This window comes from Oncorhynchus keta, chromosome 18 (genome assembly GCF_023373465.1).
Source record: "Oncorhynchus keta strain PuntledgeMale-10-30-2019 chromosome 18, Oket_V2, whole genome shotgun sequence".
NCBI classification, from domain to species: domain Eukaryota; kingdom Metazoa; phylum Chordata; class Actinopteri; order Salmoniformes; family Salmonidae; genus Oncorhynchus; species Oncorhynchus keta.
Genome location: NC_068438.1, coordinates 23914090 through 23933197, shown reverse-complemented (window position 1 = coordinate 23933197; position 19108 = coordinate 23914090). Strand labels below are relative to the sequence as shown.

Sequence of the window (19108 nt, the reverse complement as noted above, 5' to 3'; positions counted from 1 at the left end):
AACCAGTCGTAGTGGCCTAGTCAAGGTGATACTTTCCAGTGGAGCCCTGCCATCAGGCTCAATGGTCTTGCTGACAATGCAACGGTGGAAACCAAGGATGTACTGGAACCTCATTGTCTTCGATAACTGATCTTGTGAGACTCTGTACAGTATGGCATTACCTGACAACAAGCGTCTCCCAGCTCTTCAAGTATGACTAACAGTATCTCTTGCTCTTTCTCTTCTAGAAGGCCTGCGTTGTCTCCACATTGAATAGCACATGAGAAAGGGTCCTGTCGTTGAGTTGCTCATAAAGAAGCTCCTTTTCAGAGTAGGCAGGTAAGGTGTCTTGACCAGGAGGTATCAGTTGAGGTAAATGAACCATTTCAACAGCACATGTTCTAGCTCCTGTTTCCCAGTTGTCATGTGACTGGAGTATGGCTTGACACCTCATCCTCTACCAAGGACTGAGAACATGTAGACAGAATTGGAGGTTCTGTGAGCTTACTCAGTTGAGGTTGCCTTTGAGATCACTGCACCACCTGAAAGCATCATGGACTGAAGTGTTTGACACTGCTCGAACAACGCTAAGGAGGTTTTCATAGAGCTCATGAAGCAGCCTGTGGCCAACACCTTTGACAAAGGGCACTCGACTCAGAGCATCAGCAACCATATTGAGGACCTGGCACGTACTTGATAACAAAATCTTTACTGGCAGTCCAGCCTCAGCTTGGTCATTAATGTGAGTAAGTGGATTGTGGATAGTCCAAACAGTAAAGACATGAGCTTTCAACAAGTGACTGAATTTGTTGCAGATCGACCACTTTGCCAGGAACTCTAACCGATGAGCCGGGTAGTTATTCTGAGACTGAGACAAGGACTTGCTAGCAAATGTAATGGGTCTGGCACAAGTTTCTCCATCTTGCAACAGGACAGCGCCTATGCCATCCAGGGACGCAACTGTCGACAACATGAACGAACGGGAGAAGTCGGTGTGCCAACACCACCGTGTTTACTAGAGATGTCTTAAACATTTTCGAAGGCCTGCTCATGTTTGGGTGTCCAGTCTGTGACTTTCGATGCTGTGAGGAGGGCTTTACTTTGACGACCCTTGGGTTCTCTTTGATCCAGTCGACAATGAGAAGAGAAGTCTGGCTATTGCGGCGAAACCTGGCAAAGTGTTGGTTGTAGTTGTTTACCGGAAGCCGGAACAGGGTTTTATCAGTCATGCGGATTCTGTGAACAAATCCTTTAGCTTCTCTACAATCAAGATGGTGACGTGAAAAGAGATCTTCATAGCGCACTACTAGGTCAGCCATCTGACAGCACAGGAGCGAGATCCAAATCACTCAACGCGAGCAGTCTCAGTTTCTTTTCCGTGGAACGTGTCTCTCATGTGGCCCGTCACATTGGCCTCAGACGTGGCTTGAGGACAGCTGACCAGGTGGACTGCACTTTGTTCTGGTTCGCCATCTTGCATTTCCTCCCTTGCTACACATGGAAAGATATCTGCAAGCTTCACATTGCGCTTCAGTCACACAGGACGGCCAGACATGTTGACCAGCTTCAGTGGGCCCCATCAGTCTCCCCACAGAGGCGTAACAAGCCTTGACACCATGATCCACTGTGGTGCTGAGCGAGAAGTAGTAGGTTCTGTCATCACCAGACTGCCAGGAGACAACGGTGGTCTTCGGTGGCTTACATGATCCTCACGACCAGGATCAAGGCAAATGGCTGAGTTATATCTCACTGTTCTTATCTTGTCAGGGATGTAGTCACCTCTCCAGTGGTTCTTTCCAGCTAATATGGCGAGAAACAGCTAATAACAATCCAGATAATATGGCAAGAAACAGAACTCAGATTCTGTCTCATCTGTGATGCAAGGGGCCGAGACTGCTTTCCAATAATTGTCACATTGTTTTGATTCACAGAGGATGTGCTTCATCATGTTGACCTTCTACTACCAAGATTGGAACAACCATCTTGCATCCATACATTTCCATGTTTAAAAAAGCCTGGGGCATGCATGTCTCGTATGACCAGGAGTAAAACAGAGGAAGCACAGACACTCTCCCATGCAATGAGACTGTTGAGTGACTAGTATCATTACAGACCCTGTAGGCCTGTTTTCTGGTACGATGTTGAGATCTTGGGTTGTGTGCAAGGGAGATGTGTTCCCGGGAAGCACGGCTTTGTCACTGCACTTTCTCTAGCATTAGTACTAACATACCCATCATACGACCCATAATCTTCTCATATGGCTGCTGCTGTGCGTGTTGAACCAGGGCAGGAACGGCAGAAGTGTGCAGAACTTGATACTGTTGACTTTGAGTTGGAACAGTGTGACACAGATGACATTGAGCCGGAACAGGAGCAAAGGAGGAGTGTGAGGCATGACATTTTATCATTAGCTCTGTTGTGACATTGGGACCTTCATGCAGAGCAGTGGCATGACTCTTCAGCTGTGAAATGCTCCTTTGTTTCATTAAGGCTCTCTGCTCCCTCTGGTACTCATTGATTCTCACCTGAACATCTCTGGAATTCCACTCAAGTGCTTTGCAGTTGAACCTGCAGGAGAGCTCAGGATCAGGGCAATGTTCCACCAACATGCAGGCTACTTGTTGACTTATGTTTTCCATCCTCCCACCCTGTCTGTGTAAACCCTCATCAGCTAAATCTGCTGCTTTGTTGAGCCTGATCCAGTATACCGGGTCCTCCCTCAGTTTGGGCTTGGTAGAGTAGAAATCTTCAAGCGGTAGACATGACGACGTGTCACTAAAATAGGATGATATGATAGATTAGATCTGGGTTCTGGTTAACATCCAAGCCTTTTTTTCCCTTTTCAAATAATCTGTCATATCAACCCACTCTTGAACTGTATACTTGTCAGAGCTGTCACCTCTGAACACTCTGGGTTCTCTCTTGGACTTGACGTGGATGGTCACATGTGGAACGTCATGTCTTACTGAATCAGTTGCTGACGTTTCTCGTCATGGTGTACTGTGGAGCTCACCACTCGCATCTATGGCTCCTGCTGACAACAATCTGGCTAGTCCCCTATCTCCACTACTAACTGGCTTACACAGTAAGGTGTAGTATGGCATCTGTATCGATACTGGGCGTGGACATGTATGAACCTCCCCGCAAAAACTGACCCATAGGAGAACAACCTGGGCTCTGACCTTGCCCCACTCTCCTATCACTCAGCTAATGACTGATGTCCCCACTCCCTGATCACAAAACCCACTGGACATCGCATTGCTACCTGTATGCTCGCCAAACCACAACACCCCTCCCCTTTGCAATAGTAATATAAAATCGTCAACTATTTCACTATCAGTTGTAAATGTGAGCCATGACACCACCTTTGGATTAAACAAATGTAGAATTTAAAAAAGATTAAAAGAAACTCAACACTGAAAGTACAAAAACAGCAGTCCTACAGGCCCCAAAACCAAACATCTGACCAGAAGAGCACACTTGATCTTCACTTCCCCCAGTGATCTGCTTCAGGCTGATCTTGAGATTCCAACGGGTCACGATACCAGTGTAACGGCTCATCGACAAAGGACACAGTTCTGTCTCTTTCACAGTTAATTCTGCAGACATAAACACAACACAAAGTGTAATCTTCAGAGCAACTGCATATGCCTCATGAAATCCAAGTGACATGAAATAAAATTTACACTTCGAGGTGACACCTCATTAGCAAGGAAAGTACAGGACGGACACTAGCTAGCCTTTAGCGTACAGCAACGTGCTAACTTTGTAAATGTCAATAAATTGTAAATACAGGACAACGCTAACATGTCAACATCGATAGTGATAAAACAATATAATTTTCAACCTAACATACATAAGATGGAAACTGTGTGATCACGCATAAATAATAACACAGCAGGTGGCTCCAAATCTATATACAACCTGGCTGCTTAATTATGACAAAACTCATACAACTAAGAAAGTCTATTTCAACCCTGTTACATATGCTCGTTGTCACCAGGGTCTTGACCTGACTGGAGCTCGGCGTCGTAACCGACTTCAATGCTCAACGTCGATGGCCACTGACATGCTGGAGAAGTGTGCTCTTCACGGATGAATCCCGGTTTCAACTGTACCTGGCAGTTGGCAGACTGCATGTATGGCGTCGTGTGAGCGAGCTCCCCATGGTGGTGGGGTTATGGTATGAGCAGGCATAAGCTACGGACAACAATTGCATTTTATCCTAGGCATTTTTGATGCACAGAGATAGTGTGATGAGATCCTGAGGCCCATTGTAGTGCCATTCATCAGCTGCCATCGCCTCATGTTTCAGCATGATAATGCACCGTTCCATGTTGCAAGGATGTGTACACAATTCCTGGAAGATTAAAATGTCCCAGTTCTTCCATGGCCTGCATACTCACCAGACATGTCACCCATTGAGCATGTTTGGGATGCTCGGGTTCTACGTGTACAGTCGTTGCCAAAAGTCAAGAATGACACAAATATTAATTTTCAAAGCCTGCTGCCTCTGTATGATGGCAATTTGCATATACTCCAGAATATTATGAAGACTGATCAGATGACTTGCAAAGTCCCTCTTTGCCATGCAAATGAACTGAATCCCCAACAAGCATTTCCACTGCATTTCAGCCCTACTACAAAAGGACCAGCTGACATCATGTCAGTGATTCTCTCGTTAACACAGGTGTGAGTGTTGACGACGACAAGGCTGGAGATCACTCTGTCATGCTGGTTGAGTTCGAATAACAGGCTGGAAGCTTCAAAAGGAGGGTGGTGCTTGGAATCATTGTTCTTCCTATATCAGCCATGGTTACCTGCAAGGAAATATGTGCCGTCATCATTTATTGCTTTGCACAAAAAGGGCTTCACAAGCAAGGATATTGCTGCCAGTAAGACTGCACCTAAATCAACCATTTATCAGATCATCAAGAACTTCAAGGAGAGCGGTTCAATTGTTGTGAAGAAGGCTTCATGGCGCCCAAGAAAGTCCAGCAAGCGCCAGGACCGTCTCCTAAAGTTGATTCAGCTGCAGGATCAGGGCACCACCAGTACAGAGCTTGCTCAGGAATGGCAGCAGGCAGGTGTGAGTGCATCTGCACGCACAGTGAGGCAAAGACTTTAGGAGGGTGGCCTGTTGTCAAGAAGGGCAGCAAAAAAGCCACTTCTCTCCAGGAAAATCATCAGGGTCAGACTGATATTCTGAAAAAGGTACAGGGATTGTACTGCTGAGGACTGGGAATCCAGGAACCGGTCGGTGACGAACTATGCCTTTTCCAGCATGATGGAGCACCTTGCCATAAGGGAATTTATTTTATTTTACCTTTATTTAACCAGGCAAGTCAGTTAAGAACAAATTCTTATTTTCAATGACGACCTAGGAACAGTGGGTTAACTGCCTGTTCAGGGGCAGAACGACAGATTTGTAACTTGTCAGTTCGGGGGTTTGAACTTGCAACCTTCCGGTTACTAGTCCAACGCTCTAACCACTAAGCTACCTTAGGAAGGGGAACAAAACATCAATATTTTGGGTCCATGGCCAGGAAACTCCCCAGACCTTAATCCCATTGAGAATTTGTGGTCAATTCTCAAGAGGTGGGTGGACAAACAAAAACCCACAAATTGACCAACTCCAAGCATTGATTATGCAAGAATGGGCTGCCATCATTCAGGATGTGGCACATGCCAGGGCAGATTGCAGAGGTCTTGAAAAAGAAAAACACTGCAAATATTGACTCTTTGCATCAACTTCATGTAATTGTCAATAAAAGCCTTTGACACTTATGAAATGCTTGTAATTATACTTCAGTATTCCATAGTAACATCTGACAAAAATATCTAAAGACACTGACGCAGCAAACTTTGTGGAAATTCATATTTGTCATTCTCAAAACTTTTGGCCACGACTGTGTTCCAGTTCCCACCAATATAGAGAAACTTTGCACAGCCATTAAAGTGGGACAACATGACACAAATCAACAGCCCAATCAACTCTATACCAAGAAGATGTGTCACCCTGCATATGGTGGTCACACTAGATACTGACTTACTTTCAGAAACAACGCCCCTACTTTTAATTAAATTGGCATCTGACAAACAGATGCATATCTGCATTCCCATTCATGCGAAATCCAAAAATTAGGGCCTAATGAATAGATTTCAATTGACTGATGAACTAACTCAGTAAAATATTAGAAATTGATATATATATATATATATATATATATTCAGTGTATAATCAGGATGTTTGAATTATGAAGAAAGGGAAAGCTGCACACACATGGAGCTCAGATGCAATAAATGTTTTCCGATGTTGTTTAGACCAAGTTGTCTTCATCAGGGTATAATGACAAAAGCTGCAGGTCACCACTTTATATAGGGTTTCAAAGGACACACAGGTTTCTGTTATCATGGCCGGCTGTGGCATGATTTAATTGGAAATGGACCAAATACCAATAGTACATATAAAAAGCATGAATGGATAACATACGATCATGGATACAATTAGGCTACAAACACAATATTATTTATAATTGATAGCAAAATCACAATAACCCCAGGAATTATTTCATATCAAAGTTCTGACTGAAGGGAGCAAGCGTCTTTAAATTAAAAGATCCAGGCGTCAACCAACCTAGTAGAGGTGAAGCCGTGTTTGATGCCAATATAGCGAAGGGACAAAACAGATAAGACATAATTTTGCCCACATTTTTACCAAGGACAAGTGGTTATGGTTATAAGATAAATAACTGCCTTAGTGGAGGGCGTGATAACACCTTTGAATGGGATATGTTTCCCCTGTTTGGGGGTGTTTGAAGAATCTACATTTGTAAGTGCCATTGCATTGAACACTTGTAGTTTCCATCCAGTAGAGGGGCAAGGAGAAGTTGTGCAGGTGTATTTTGGGGTGGTAAATCTAAGTTTACCAATTGATCTATGAGATTTCTGCCCTACAAGAATACGACCAAGGGAGGGTCTGAAAACACATTAAATAGAGACTATCATGAGATTTTATAATGTGCCAACATTTGAACGATTCCCTATATTTGTTCAGAGCACTTTGAATAGTGCGTAGTGAGAAAGCAAAGATGGTTATTTTTTTCAAAACTGTCTTTGATCTCTTTCAATGTCTCGATTTGTTTGGGATTTTCTCAATGGCAGTATTGATCTGACAATTTTTGTACCCCCTTTCATAGAATTTTCTTTGCATCTCAGCCATGTTTCTGCAGCTTTGTGATTCTTTTCATTCGACAGAATTGGCTGTAGGGCAAAGCGTTTTTCAGGGAAGAGGGTGACAGCTATCAGCCCTCAAACTGTTACGATCAGTGGGTTTCTTGTAAAGATCGGTGTATAGAACATTATCCTCACAAATAATCAAAAGATCAAGGTAACTGATTTGACGTGTGTCAGATTGCATAGTGAATCTCAGGTGCTCATAACAAGAGTTAAGAAAAGTATGGAACGCCTAGAGCTGTTCTGCATGCCCCTCCATAGAACAAAAATATCAATGTACTGTTTCCGAATAATAATGTTGGGCAAACAAAAAAATAAAACAAAGAGGATTGACAAGACTGTTTCTTCATGTAACCCACATACAAATGAGCATAGTTAGGAGCCATAGGGGATCCCATAGCAGTACCCTTCATCTGGATAAAGAAATCATTTTGAAACACAAGTTGTGAGTACTATTTCAGCCAATGTTATAATGCATGCACTAGAGGGTAGTTCATCTGGGTCACATTGTAAGGCTGCTTTGATGTACAAAACCAGGCTATTTTTGATTTGTGGCAAGAACATTGTGGGTGGCAGTTGAATGCACCTTTCAGACAAAAACACTAGCAACCAATCATGTTTGTGACAAAGAGAAAAACCTGTAATTGGCCATGTCGGAGGGTTCTATAAAGCGGTACAAATATTCAGCTAATGCTCATGGCCAGTGGTGATTGAAGAATGTAAATCTTGGTGTGGGAAAAAATATATATAAAAAAACTAATTTGGGGGGGCCATGCCAGCCACTACACTAAATAATATTAATTGCACTATAAAACCATGACAAACAGTGCCCACAAACTGTTAGGGCCTACATAAAACAGCAGAGTCGCAGCATCTTACCACTGCTTCACCTGGCTATCAGCGGAGCCTTGTTCGGCACCGAAAGTTAATTCAGCCTCATTTACTGCCTTTAAAACAAAACATAGCTGACTTGCTTAAACAAATATGTTTTTTTTAACTGACAGTTTAGATGTACAAACTATGGCATAAGAGGACAACAAGCATATAAGAGGCAATCCGTAATTTTGATTAAGACATTAATGAGCAAGCTTGGACAGATGTAGTCAATATAACAATTTGTTCAGCATTTTTTAAATGTATAGCGTCAGAATTCAGATCATGGGCCGTTCTTACAGTGTTCTCCCTGTACACCAAGCCAGAACCGTAGGATAAATAAAGGGGGCATGAGCAGAAAATGAAAGCTCTTACAATATTTGATCATTACATTTCTCTAAAAACAGGTTATAGGCTACATGTGCACCAAAGTCAGAACAGTAGGCGCAATTATGAGGGGAAAAAATAAACCAAATTATTAGGGTGAGGCACATGGGCTACTAACAGCTTACTATACAACATACACTTAGTATTACTTTCTTAGCTACAGTATGCATATCTCCCTGGCATATTACATAATTTATGCAGCAGCATATAAGACATTTTTGGACTTCGTCATCAGTCTGGAATTCTCTGGATTTATGGGGCTTTCAAGACAACTGGGAACTCAGAAAAAGATTGAATTATGACATCAGTGATCTTCAGGTCATAGTTCTAGAAAAGAGGCCTGAGTTCCAGATTTAGAATACCGAGTTGGATGAGCTTGGAAAAGAGACCCTTAAACCCAGAATTGGGACCATACACACCTACTCCACTGAATAGCAGGCTAGTGATTGCTTTGCAATGCTTGCAGTTAGCCACTGATTCCTTCCAAACCACTCATTGTTGAATTAGTGATTTCCAGCTTGTTGTGTAATGTTTATGTCCAATGGCCGATGAGCACCGATGTCATCTATAATTTCTCTTCATATGACAAGGATTAAAAAGGATTTGCCAGTAGATTGTCGACTTGCTAGCTAAGATTTTTAAAGTATTGTTGACATGATCAGTCCAATCAAAGCTACTGTAGCTATAATGTGATTTGATGTCATTTTATCGGTGGCCAATGACCTTGAGCCTTCTTGGATGGACACTTCTAATGTAACTATGGCAGCACACAAGGGGTTTAAATTGTTGAGCTCTACCCTTAGATTTGGCAGTTACATAGTGTCACCATGAGTGACAGAACACTAAGCCAATCAAGGCGCAACTAGAGAACATTACCAATACACTGTATTTTCCGCTGGCTGCCCCAATACAGAAAGCACTGAGCTCGGCTGAAAATCTGCATTTTGGAGCTGCCTTACTCAAGAAAGCAAGACACGCAACAAAAGGAGACCATGTTTATATGGGGCTTTATTAACTCAAAGATTTTTTGCAAACTGATATGTGACACGAATTAATGCCAAAATAACATGCAACCAAAACAGTCACCACTGCTCATTTGGCCTGGAAAGTGTTCAACCACATGAAATAAATGGCATGTTGGGTCCAGAGTTCAATGTGCATATGTAACTCTTGAAATGCTTTGGTGTGACTTGATTTGCCCCAAAATATGATTCTAGGTCAATCCTGTTTCCAAATGAACTAACAAAATAATTAAACACACTAAAGGATGAACAGCTAAGGGAAGGGCATATTTATAAACCCACATAAATGAATAAATGACATAAAACACAGAACAGAGAAATTTCTTAAAACTGTGCCGTCACAAAATGCTCCCATTTGTGTTGATCCAATAAGTGGTTATGTAAGGTTTATGTCATTGTAATTTGACACATTGGAGAAATAATGTAGATAGACCCATTTCACAATCAGACTAGTCTTTCACTCCACATAGCCCCTGATAGAAGAAGCTTTCAGCGCTACTAGGCTCCAGAGTGGTGCAGCGGTTTAAGGCACTGCATCTCAGTGCTAGAGGCGTCACTACAGACCCTGGTTTGATCCCGGGCTGTATCACAACTGGCCGTGACCGGGAATCCCATAGAGTGGCACACAATTGGCCCAGCATTGTCCGTGCTAGGGGAGGGTTTGGCCGGGGTAGGCTGTCATTGTAAAATAAGAATTTGTTCTTAACTGACTTCCATAGTTAAATAAAAATGTATAAAAAAAGCTAAATTCCAACGCAGGAGCCCAGGTTGTCCATAAGACAATTGTGGGCAACCTTGAAGTGTCTTCCACAGGGAGGAGCCCATTTAATGAGAGGCTGTTGGCCTCAAACAAGGTGATCATGCTCTACTAGCCTCTTAAGGATATCTCCATGCAGTAGCGAAGGTTATGTACAGAGTATCTGTCTGGTGGACTGTATGGCTACTAAAGGTTCCTGTATCTCTGGTAGGAAGGAAGAGGAAACTTAAAGCAAACAGCTAGCTCTTGTTATGGTCATACCTCATTAGATAGATGTTATGTAGTTTTCCAGAATGAAGCTGATATGCTCTCCTCTTGTTAGGTTAATTAATAAACTACTAACATTTACATCTACTACTCACATACTGTACAACGGAATCCAGAGAGCTAATCACATTATAGATAATGATAAACACATTTTGCAAAGATGATGGGTCTAAATAACATCCATAGTCATACACTGTAGATTTACTAAGATATTAAAAGCTATTAATGGAGAACATGAAACATCCACAGGAGAGCAAGCAACATAGCCCTGTCAGAGTGACTGCAAAAGTAGCCAAGCACTGATAGCTTGTCTATTGAAGTGGCTCTAATTGCAACTTCCCACCCACATGTTGGTTCATGGCTTCTCAAACATGTCTGCCTTATTAAGACAGCAGAGATAGCAGGAGGACAGCTTAGGGAAAGATCAAGATCCATCTTTACAGCCCTGTTAATCCAGGCTATATTTGGCCTATGGCTGCTAGTTATGACATTATGTAATTGGGTTTCTTTCATTAATTAATATTTACAAATATTAAGCACGCGTCAGTCTCTTTCTTCCCCAAGGGCATAAGTGTACCCCCATCATGCTAATATGGTGTGAAAATAACAAAACCAGAGGGAGAACTAGGTCCTGTTTCACTTCAAATCCTGTTGTTGTTCAGGGTAAGAGTAACCCTTTAGGTCTGCATTGGGAACACAACTCTTAAAACAGAGATGCTGCACCCCCAATCCTGTTCCCTATCTTTTTCACAGTATACAAAAATCAGGGGAGACAGAGTGTCCTGTTGGGTATGGGTAGTAGCACTAAGGAACTACTATACCTGGCACACAAGGATACATTGAGACACCATCACACACATTTGTAGGGGCTGCTTACCTTTGAGGCTGGTTGCAATGCACTGAGATTTATTCATGAAGCTTTCACTTCTTATACCATTTACATAATGGAGTGGATCCAAAAGCCCTTGAGAAGAATTTGAGAGTCATAAAGAGAAAAGTTTGGCTACTCTTGGCATGCTGTCAAATGGTCTTTGGATGGCGGACTCATAATAAGGCACTCAGTCCTAAACCTGTAGTCTTCCATTGACTCTTTGTGTGCATGTTGTGTGCTACCGTCTCATCTAATATATATCTGAGACAGCGCCTTTGCCTGGCAGCTGCCCTTACAGCCCATGTCTCATCTCAGTGATGTCATCCACATGTCCCAGAAGCAGGACATTATTCAGTGATATGACTCAAGTCAGGCTGTGTACTGTACAGTAGTAGGCTGTGGGCAGACACTTGTGGTTTTATCATCCAGACCATAGAACATTTTCATTAAGTGCAGCTCTGAGAGGGTTTGGGCGAACCTGCAGCTCTGATGTTCCACTAGCTAAGTAACCAGGGGGGGAAGGAACTGGACAAATATCACTGTAAGCTATTTCATTAACTGTTGCCTTTAGAGGGGTGATTAGCATTGGATTAGTAAAACACCAAGCGCTCTGAATTAATTCAACTTAAATTAATTGAAATAGGAGTGATTTGTCATTACAGAGAGTAAGAGGTTTAATTCCAACCTGTATCAGATTGATCAGTCAGTGTGAAACACTCTGGTGAAGCAAGTTAAGTGCCGAGACTGCAACCAATATGTTAAGCAGAGGCAGCTAGCTCTGGCAACTGTCTCGCTCAACCCCTGAGGCACACACCCTCTTTCTGCCTTCGATCAAATGCAATTTGTGGAGGATCCCTATTTTGTTTTACAGACTCAAACAGAGGCCTAGGAGGACACATTCAACACACTGTCAAGTTCAAAAACAACTTGGGAAAGTATTTGCATAGACTCCAAAGAGAGATTGGAGACCATGCATTAACAGCCTGACTGAAAGTGGAGACCAAAGTCAACTAAGACCCCTGCTGCTAAAATGATGATGCAACACTGTCCTCAATGCACCCCTGTAATACACCAGCGTCTACCTATCATGTGTATGTAAAGTTGTTGTTTTTTTAAAAATTATTTTTGTTTAACATGACTGTGGTCTCAATTGTACCAGAGTAGTTCATGTTTTTGACATCAATCATCCTGTGTCATGGACATTAATTTCAAATACTGTAGTACTTATCCTCTGTAATCATTTCATCATAAGATTGCCAGTCTCTCAAAGGATCATAAGAAATCTTGAGGTCCTAAAGTAGCCTATGACATGGATCCTCAGTGACTGAGGCAGCTGCATTGATGTTCCATGAGTCTGTTGTCCCTGTCAACAGAACACTTAAGACATCTGGTGGAAACATGCATAATAAAGAAACCTCAGGATATGTGAAGCATATCACTCAATACACGTCACACCATATGGCACCATTGTGCTCTGACAGAGACTCAAAAAGATTTTGATGGTGAGGGGTGTCTGGGGGATAAAATGTAAATTACACACAGGCACGCACAAACGCACGCCTATGACATTTAAAAAAATTTTTTTTTTTAAATAATCGATTTATTTTTCATGGGTCTTAAAACTTCTGGATTTTTAAACGATAGAATGTATATAGCGTAAAGCAAAAAAAAAGTGGAAACATATTTTAAGCAAAAACTTGAATACTTATATTGCAAGCCAAAACAAACGATATAAATTATTTTTTAAAAGGGAGAGCAATCTGCTCTGCTTTTTTCGCAATTTTTCCTCATCCATGCTTGCATTTCTTAGGTTTGAATCACATTTCTATGGTTACAATCTTTTTTTCCCTATGCTTTTATTTTTAAACCCTGTTCATGTGTGGGTGGGATTTTGAAGAAGCACGAACTAAATTGGTTACTGTTGGTCATTACATTTGGAGTGACAGTTCAACAACCACATCCACAGTCCGTGAACTCAAAATAACAACTGTAGGTTTGTTCGAATTAACGGACTTGCCTAGTTAAATAAAGGTTAAGAACAAATTCTTATCTACAATGACAGCCTTCCGGGGAACAGTTCAGGGGCAGAACGACAGATTTTTACCTTGTCAGCTAGTACCCACCCATGCTGGCAGCTACAGCCTGGCGCTAGTTCCCCTTTCATCTGTGGCTAAAACTTGTAAAAGAAAGGGATAATTAACGTGTAATATTGGTCACCGTGTATTTCACCGTGACATACCAATTATTAGCTAACGTTACTGCTCAAGGGAAGCACAAGCCAGTGTGAATGACCAGTACATCGGTTTTGTAGAGGTGCTTCCCGATGGTTGTTGCTTCCCACTGGGCAGCAGTATGGTCACATGTCGCCGGCAGTAACTATGACCAATTTGATTAGGTTGGCAGCCAACATGAGAAATAAATTGTAACATCGTTAGTGACGATCGAGGATACAGTTCAATGGGGAGAGTATTGGTGCAACTGGAACAGCAACAAAAAACGAGGACAAATATTGACGCCAGTCAAGGTCGGGGGTCTAGAAAGTTGCCAGAGTTTCTGATTTGGATTACTTTTCAAAAATATTTTTCCTTGCCAGATCTCGTTTTTTTCCCCCCTTCTGAGTTCCCAGTTATTTTGAGTGCGAAAGCCGGCAGTTTTGCACCGTGACACAATGCAATTCGCTTACGGAGCACTACTGTCCCGCAGTACGGCAAGTGGTGTACTGTGGTCCTTCTGTAGCTCAGTTGGTAGAGCATGGCGCTTGTAACGCCAGGGTAGTGGGTTCGATCCCCGGGACCACCCATACGTAGAATGTATGCACACATGACTGTAAGTCGCTTTGGATAAAAGCGTCTGCTAAATGGCATATATTGTGTAGAGGGTGGAAAGCATTGCCGCGTTCTGTGGGTGTGGTCGTTGAACTCATTCTAAATGAATTGACCAATAGTAACCAATTTAGTTCTCCTAAACCCCACCAGACGTAAACATTGGTTCAAAAATCAAAGCGTAGGGGACAAAATATTGTGACCGTGGAAATGTGTTTCGAAGAGTAGACTTGCGAAATATAAGCATGGGTGTGGAAAGTTTAACAAAGCGGAGCAGATTGGATGGAAACCTGCAATCTTTTTATGTGAGTAAAGTACATATCGGATAAAAAAAAATATGACAGGCCTGATGCAAATTTTCCAGAGAAGGTGAGCTCTTTGAATCGGTAAAATTAATAATGGGAGAAATGTCAGTGGAAACGCTTTTATGCGCAAGTATCGATAAAATAACCATCGCATTGAACTTGGAGTCACGCTATGACATGTGTGGTACTCCCACTACAGTTTGTCGGGAAAGCATGCAGTTTATTAAACTACAGATTAAATAAAGTTATGATGAACTTCACAGGGTGGTGTAAATTATGAGCTTGATGCTCCTTTCCAATTTGTGTGCCAAGCATCGATTATGCCAATATAAATTGGCATAATCGATGCTTGGCACACAAAAAAACGAATCATGTAGGACATACAGTGCAGTTGGCTAAAAGGTTCTGCCTGGTCAATCCGAAATCTGCAGTCACCGTACAGCATTTACTGTGATAAAGCCTTCGCAGAAGTCAAAGCATTCACACTTATTGCGTTTTGTGGAGCAGAGCTGTTGTCAAGTATAGCATCCGTCCCTCTCCTCGCCCCTACCTGGGCTCGAACCAGGGACCTTCTGCACACATCGACAACAGCCACCCTCACGCAACCATCTAACTAGCTGGCCATTTCACATCGGTTACACTCACCCCCCTCTGACCTCATTTTCCGCAACAACCAGTGATCCGGGTCAACAGCAAAAACAATACATTCCATAATTTGGTGTTAGAAAACGCGGTTTCATGCACCGCTCCAGAATCTTCCATAAGTGTTAAATTGGGTTGATCTGGTGACACACACACTTTAAACCCCCCTATGCTCCTTTGAGAACCAAAGTCACTCTTGTTCTAGCCATGGTAGCCAAAATAACGGTCAACTGGTTGATTTTATTTTTAACATAACCCTAAACATGTTGGGATGTTACTTGCTTAATTAACTCAGGAACCACACCTGTGTGGAAGCACATACCTTGTATCTCTAATTTACTCAGTGTTTATTTTATTTTGGCAGTTACCTGTACTTGATGCATCGGCTACGCATACAAGTTGAGAAGATGAAAAGTTCATATTGTGGTTTCTCACTTACCTGATGCGGTACAGATGATTGATACCGTCAATAGCAGGACATGGGTGCTATGTGTCTCCATATTCTTGTAGTTTTGTAAATTTTGCGTGGTGACAGGTTGGTCTATGTCCAAACTGATTTTCAACCCTCTGTCACATTCAGTATCAAAGAGGTAAACAATTAGTGCTTACAACGAGCTCAGTTGGATTTTTTCAAGCGGTTAAAATCGCCCCGCCGTACTTTGACAACAGCTCTCCGGACCCCATGGCAATTTCGCCTGAAGAAATGCATTGTAACATCACTTCGTTCCAACACATGCACACACAATCATAATGAAATCATCTTGTAGCGAAACGTCCTCAGCAAGTCGTTCTACCATAAAACAAGAAATCGATACGTAAATATATTCATCTTCTATAAAATACAAACAAGACAGCTTCGTCTGAGAAGTTGCGCTCACGCTCGAATCTGTGCCCTGTTCCTGGAATAAGAGATGACCAGTTTACGAATGTCAATTGACACACATGCTGAAATGAGTAAACATATCTCCGCTCCGAAACCTTCGCCAATATAAGGAGGTATTCTTAAAGAGACAGGAGCAACATCTGTGCAGGCTCTGATCTGCCTGATCCCCCTTCTGCGCTACGCATGGCTTGATGACAGTGAGATGATTCACAACCTAAAGGTCTGCGTTTCAGCCATGTCAATCTTTACAGTAATTGCAGGTGTCAGTTTCCTTAGACCCCAACTCATATGGTCCTAACATTGTATGGCAAAGCAATTATAGGTAATTCAATAAACATAATCATAACCTGTCAATTGGCTGAAATGATTAATGTAATGTGTTGCCTTTAAGTAGGCTAACACAAATGGATGAAAACTACATCGCAGAGGGCACATGTTGTTATTGACCAACATAACTGTAATCAAGGGGATAATTATGAGGATTGTTATGGTGGTGACTTCAATCATTTATTGATTATCACTAAGTTATTGTTGCTTCTCCTCCTGTTGGAAGATAATTCTAATCATAATGATGATTGAGAATTATATTCTGCTCCTGCTACAGTACATGCACCTCTGATGATGATGAAGATAGCCTTCCACTGTGATAAACAGTCCAGAACAACTCAGCCCTTTAACACTGCCTGCCACAGAGCTTCCACAGGCCCCAGATTCCATAGTGATTTATTAAACAGGTGCTGGTTCACACCCACTCCTTCCTCTCATTGATCTGCAATCTGCCTCTTGCAGAGCCTCTGATGCCTATACTCTCTGGGGAGGACACACTGCTCCCCAGGGCAGGCTCCATCTCTCTGCCCCCACCCTACTCCACCCCAGCCTCTGTGTGCCCCTGGCCCATGCCTTCTCAATGCATTGTCTATATGTCTCTTACGGAGAGCCCAACATGATGGAGAGTGCTCATGGACAACCAGGCGCCTGCTCTCCCTTTGTCCCCCTGAATGGGGCTGGAAATTGGGCTACAGATGAGAAGTTCAGACGCCTGTCCCGGCAAACGACACAAAGAGAGGCCACAACGGCATTAACCCCCAGCTCCAATGGAAGCATGGACCTTATCAAAGTCTACAAAAGCTAAACAGAGCAAATGGAAACATCTCATTACGAGTCCTAGTGGCGTCATTGGGTGTCAGTCTAGATTTAAACAACAACTGCCACCAGTGGACACTGTCTTCAGGTGGTGGAGGTTCTTTTTTAAATTTAACCAGGCATATCAGTTAAGAACAAATTCTTATTTACAATGACAGCCTACCCCAATTGTGCACTGCCCTATGGTACTCCCAATCACAGCCAGATGTAATGCAGCCTGGATTTGAACCAGGGACTGCAGTGCCTTAAACAGCTGCGCCACTCGGGAGCCCAATGTTATCAATGCACTCATGCCTAATTCTTATGGATTTCATACATGATGCACTCAAAATAAATACATGACCTTTTGTGCCTTTGAGGGAAATGTATTCTGATTGGAAAAAGCTTATTTTTGCTCACGCATGATATATTTTTAAATCTCTTTCCTCAACATTACCTGAGAGCTGTTATGGTTGTTTACTTAAGATTCAGAAGAAGCATGCATTTTGGTAGACGCCATTTTATATATTTTGATTTAACTATAAAATAATACATGTTGTTAATTGTAATAACCAAGAGTCCCGCAGCATGGGGTAGAGTATGTGGATGGTGGGGAAAGTGTGCCAGGGTACAGATGATGGGACAGGCTAGTCAGTGTGACTCCGGTAAAGAATGTGAGGTTCAGTTGTCCAACCTCTGCCCAAGTCTTGATCTCATGTCTCTCAGATCACCGTTTGGCTACATACCATAACCTGGAGACCCAATCCAGAGACTAGACTACAGACAACTACATTTTCCCTTTTAAACAAACTGTATATTCCGACATGAAATGTACAACTCAAACGACTCTAGACCCTGGCACTGAACCCATCACTTACTTAAACTCACTAACCTAACGCCTGAAACTAGATCCCCTACATACTGGTCTTAACATGCAGAAAACAAATATTGTGAGGATCTCTTCTGTACTGTTCAACCAATCCAGTAAATGTGGAGGAGTTAAGATGGAGTTCCACCTTGTTAACCTCCAAAAGCGGAAGTTGTATCACAGGCTCTTTCAATTTCCCCTGAAAACTGGAACATCCGGTTGTTGGGGGCTCGGCAGAGGCTATACACTCACTACAACTGTAAATGTGAGCCTCTGATCATGGTTGGTGGTTCACTGTACAGTAAAGAAAACTAGGATCCCTGAATGAGTTTCTCTCTCTCTGCCTATACTGGGCTCACCTCGTCATGTTTCTCTTCTCGCACAGAGAGAGGGTCCTTAGCTGTCAACCTCTGTGGTAACTGATCAGCCAGTGTCATTAGTCACTGGTCCAGACCCTTTTGTCTTCCCCTCTTTGACTGCCTGGCTGTGCGAGGGACCTTCAGTCAGCCTGGAGGACTCAGCCTGCGTCCCAAATGACTCCCTATGTAGAGCATTACTTTTGACCAGGGCCCATAGGTCGGTCACTGGTCAAAAGTAGTGTGCTATGAAGGTAACAGTGTGCTATTTGGGACAGAGCCTCGGCCTGGGGTTTATTTATAGACCTGGTGTCACCACCATGCAGGGCCAGTGGCAGGCCATTTACATCCAATACAGTAGAGTGCAAAGGTAAGCAACTAATATTACAACTGCACTTGGCGCCCAGCCCAGCTTTTCTCATTTCAAGCCCTTCGATACAGACAACGTGAACGTACATTCTCTTATCATGCCCTCAAACATCAGTTGCAAATTGTAGGAGAGTTGTATTTGTATTGAGCCACCCCAGAGGGAGTGAGGAGGTTTGTATTACTAGTTCTCCTTTCTCATCAGTCTACCTGACCAGGAGTGCTGACTGCTATTGGATCTCCTCCACTATGTGTTAATGAGCCATGGAAAACATTTACTTGCTCTTTCTCTGGCACAAGTGACTGCAAGTCTTTCTGCTATATAGTTGTTCCAGCTTTGAGAGTATAATCT

General features: G+C 42.6%; 2 protein-coding genes across 7 annotated transcripts in view; one reads left to right on the top strand and one right to left on the bottom strand.

The window, feature by feature from the left end:
* The window catches only part of LOC118397469 (roundabout homolog 2-like), an 86657-nt gene that overhangs the window by 50417 nt on the left and 17132 nt on the right, over positions 1-19108 (bottom strand). Inside the window, exon 1 of one of the 6 annotated variants that reach the window (XM_052467653.1) lies at positions 15601-16185. The exons of 4 other annotated variants lie outside the window; for them this stretch is intronic. In XM_052467653.1, coding sequence (XP_052323613.1) covers positions 15601-15661 — 61 coding nt within the window. In that variant the 5' untranslated portion in view covers positions 15662-16185. Of the gene's footprint in view, positions 1-15600; positions 16186-19108 lie in introns of those variants that run through there. One more of the 6 variants, XM_035792237.2, reaches the window with a different exon arrangement.
* The window catches only part of esamb (endothelial cell adhesion molecule b), a 94346-nt gene continuing 89662 nt past the window's right edge, over positions 14425-19108 (top strand). Inside the window, exon 1 of the mRNA XM_052467660.1 lies at positions 14425-14519. The gene's annotated coding sequence lies outside the window, so the exon portion shown is untranslated. The remainder of the gene's footprint in view (positions 14520-19108) is intronic.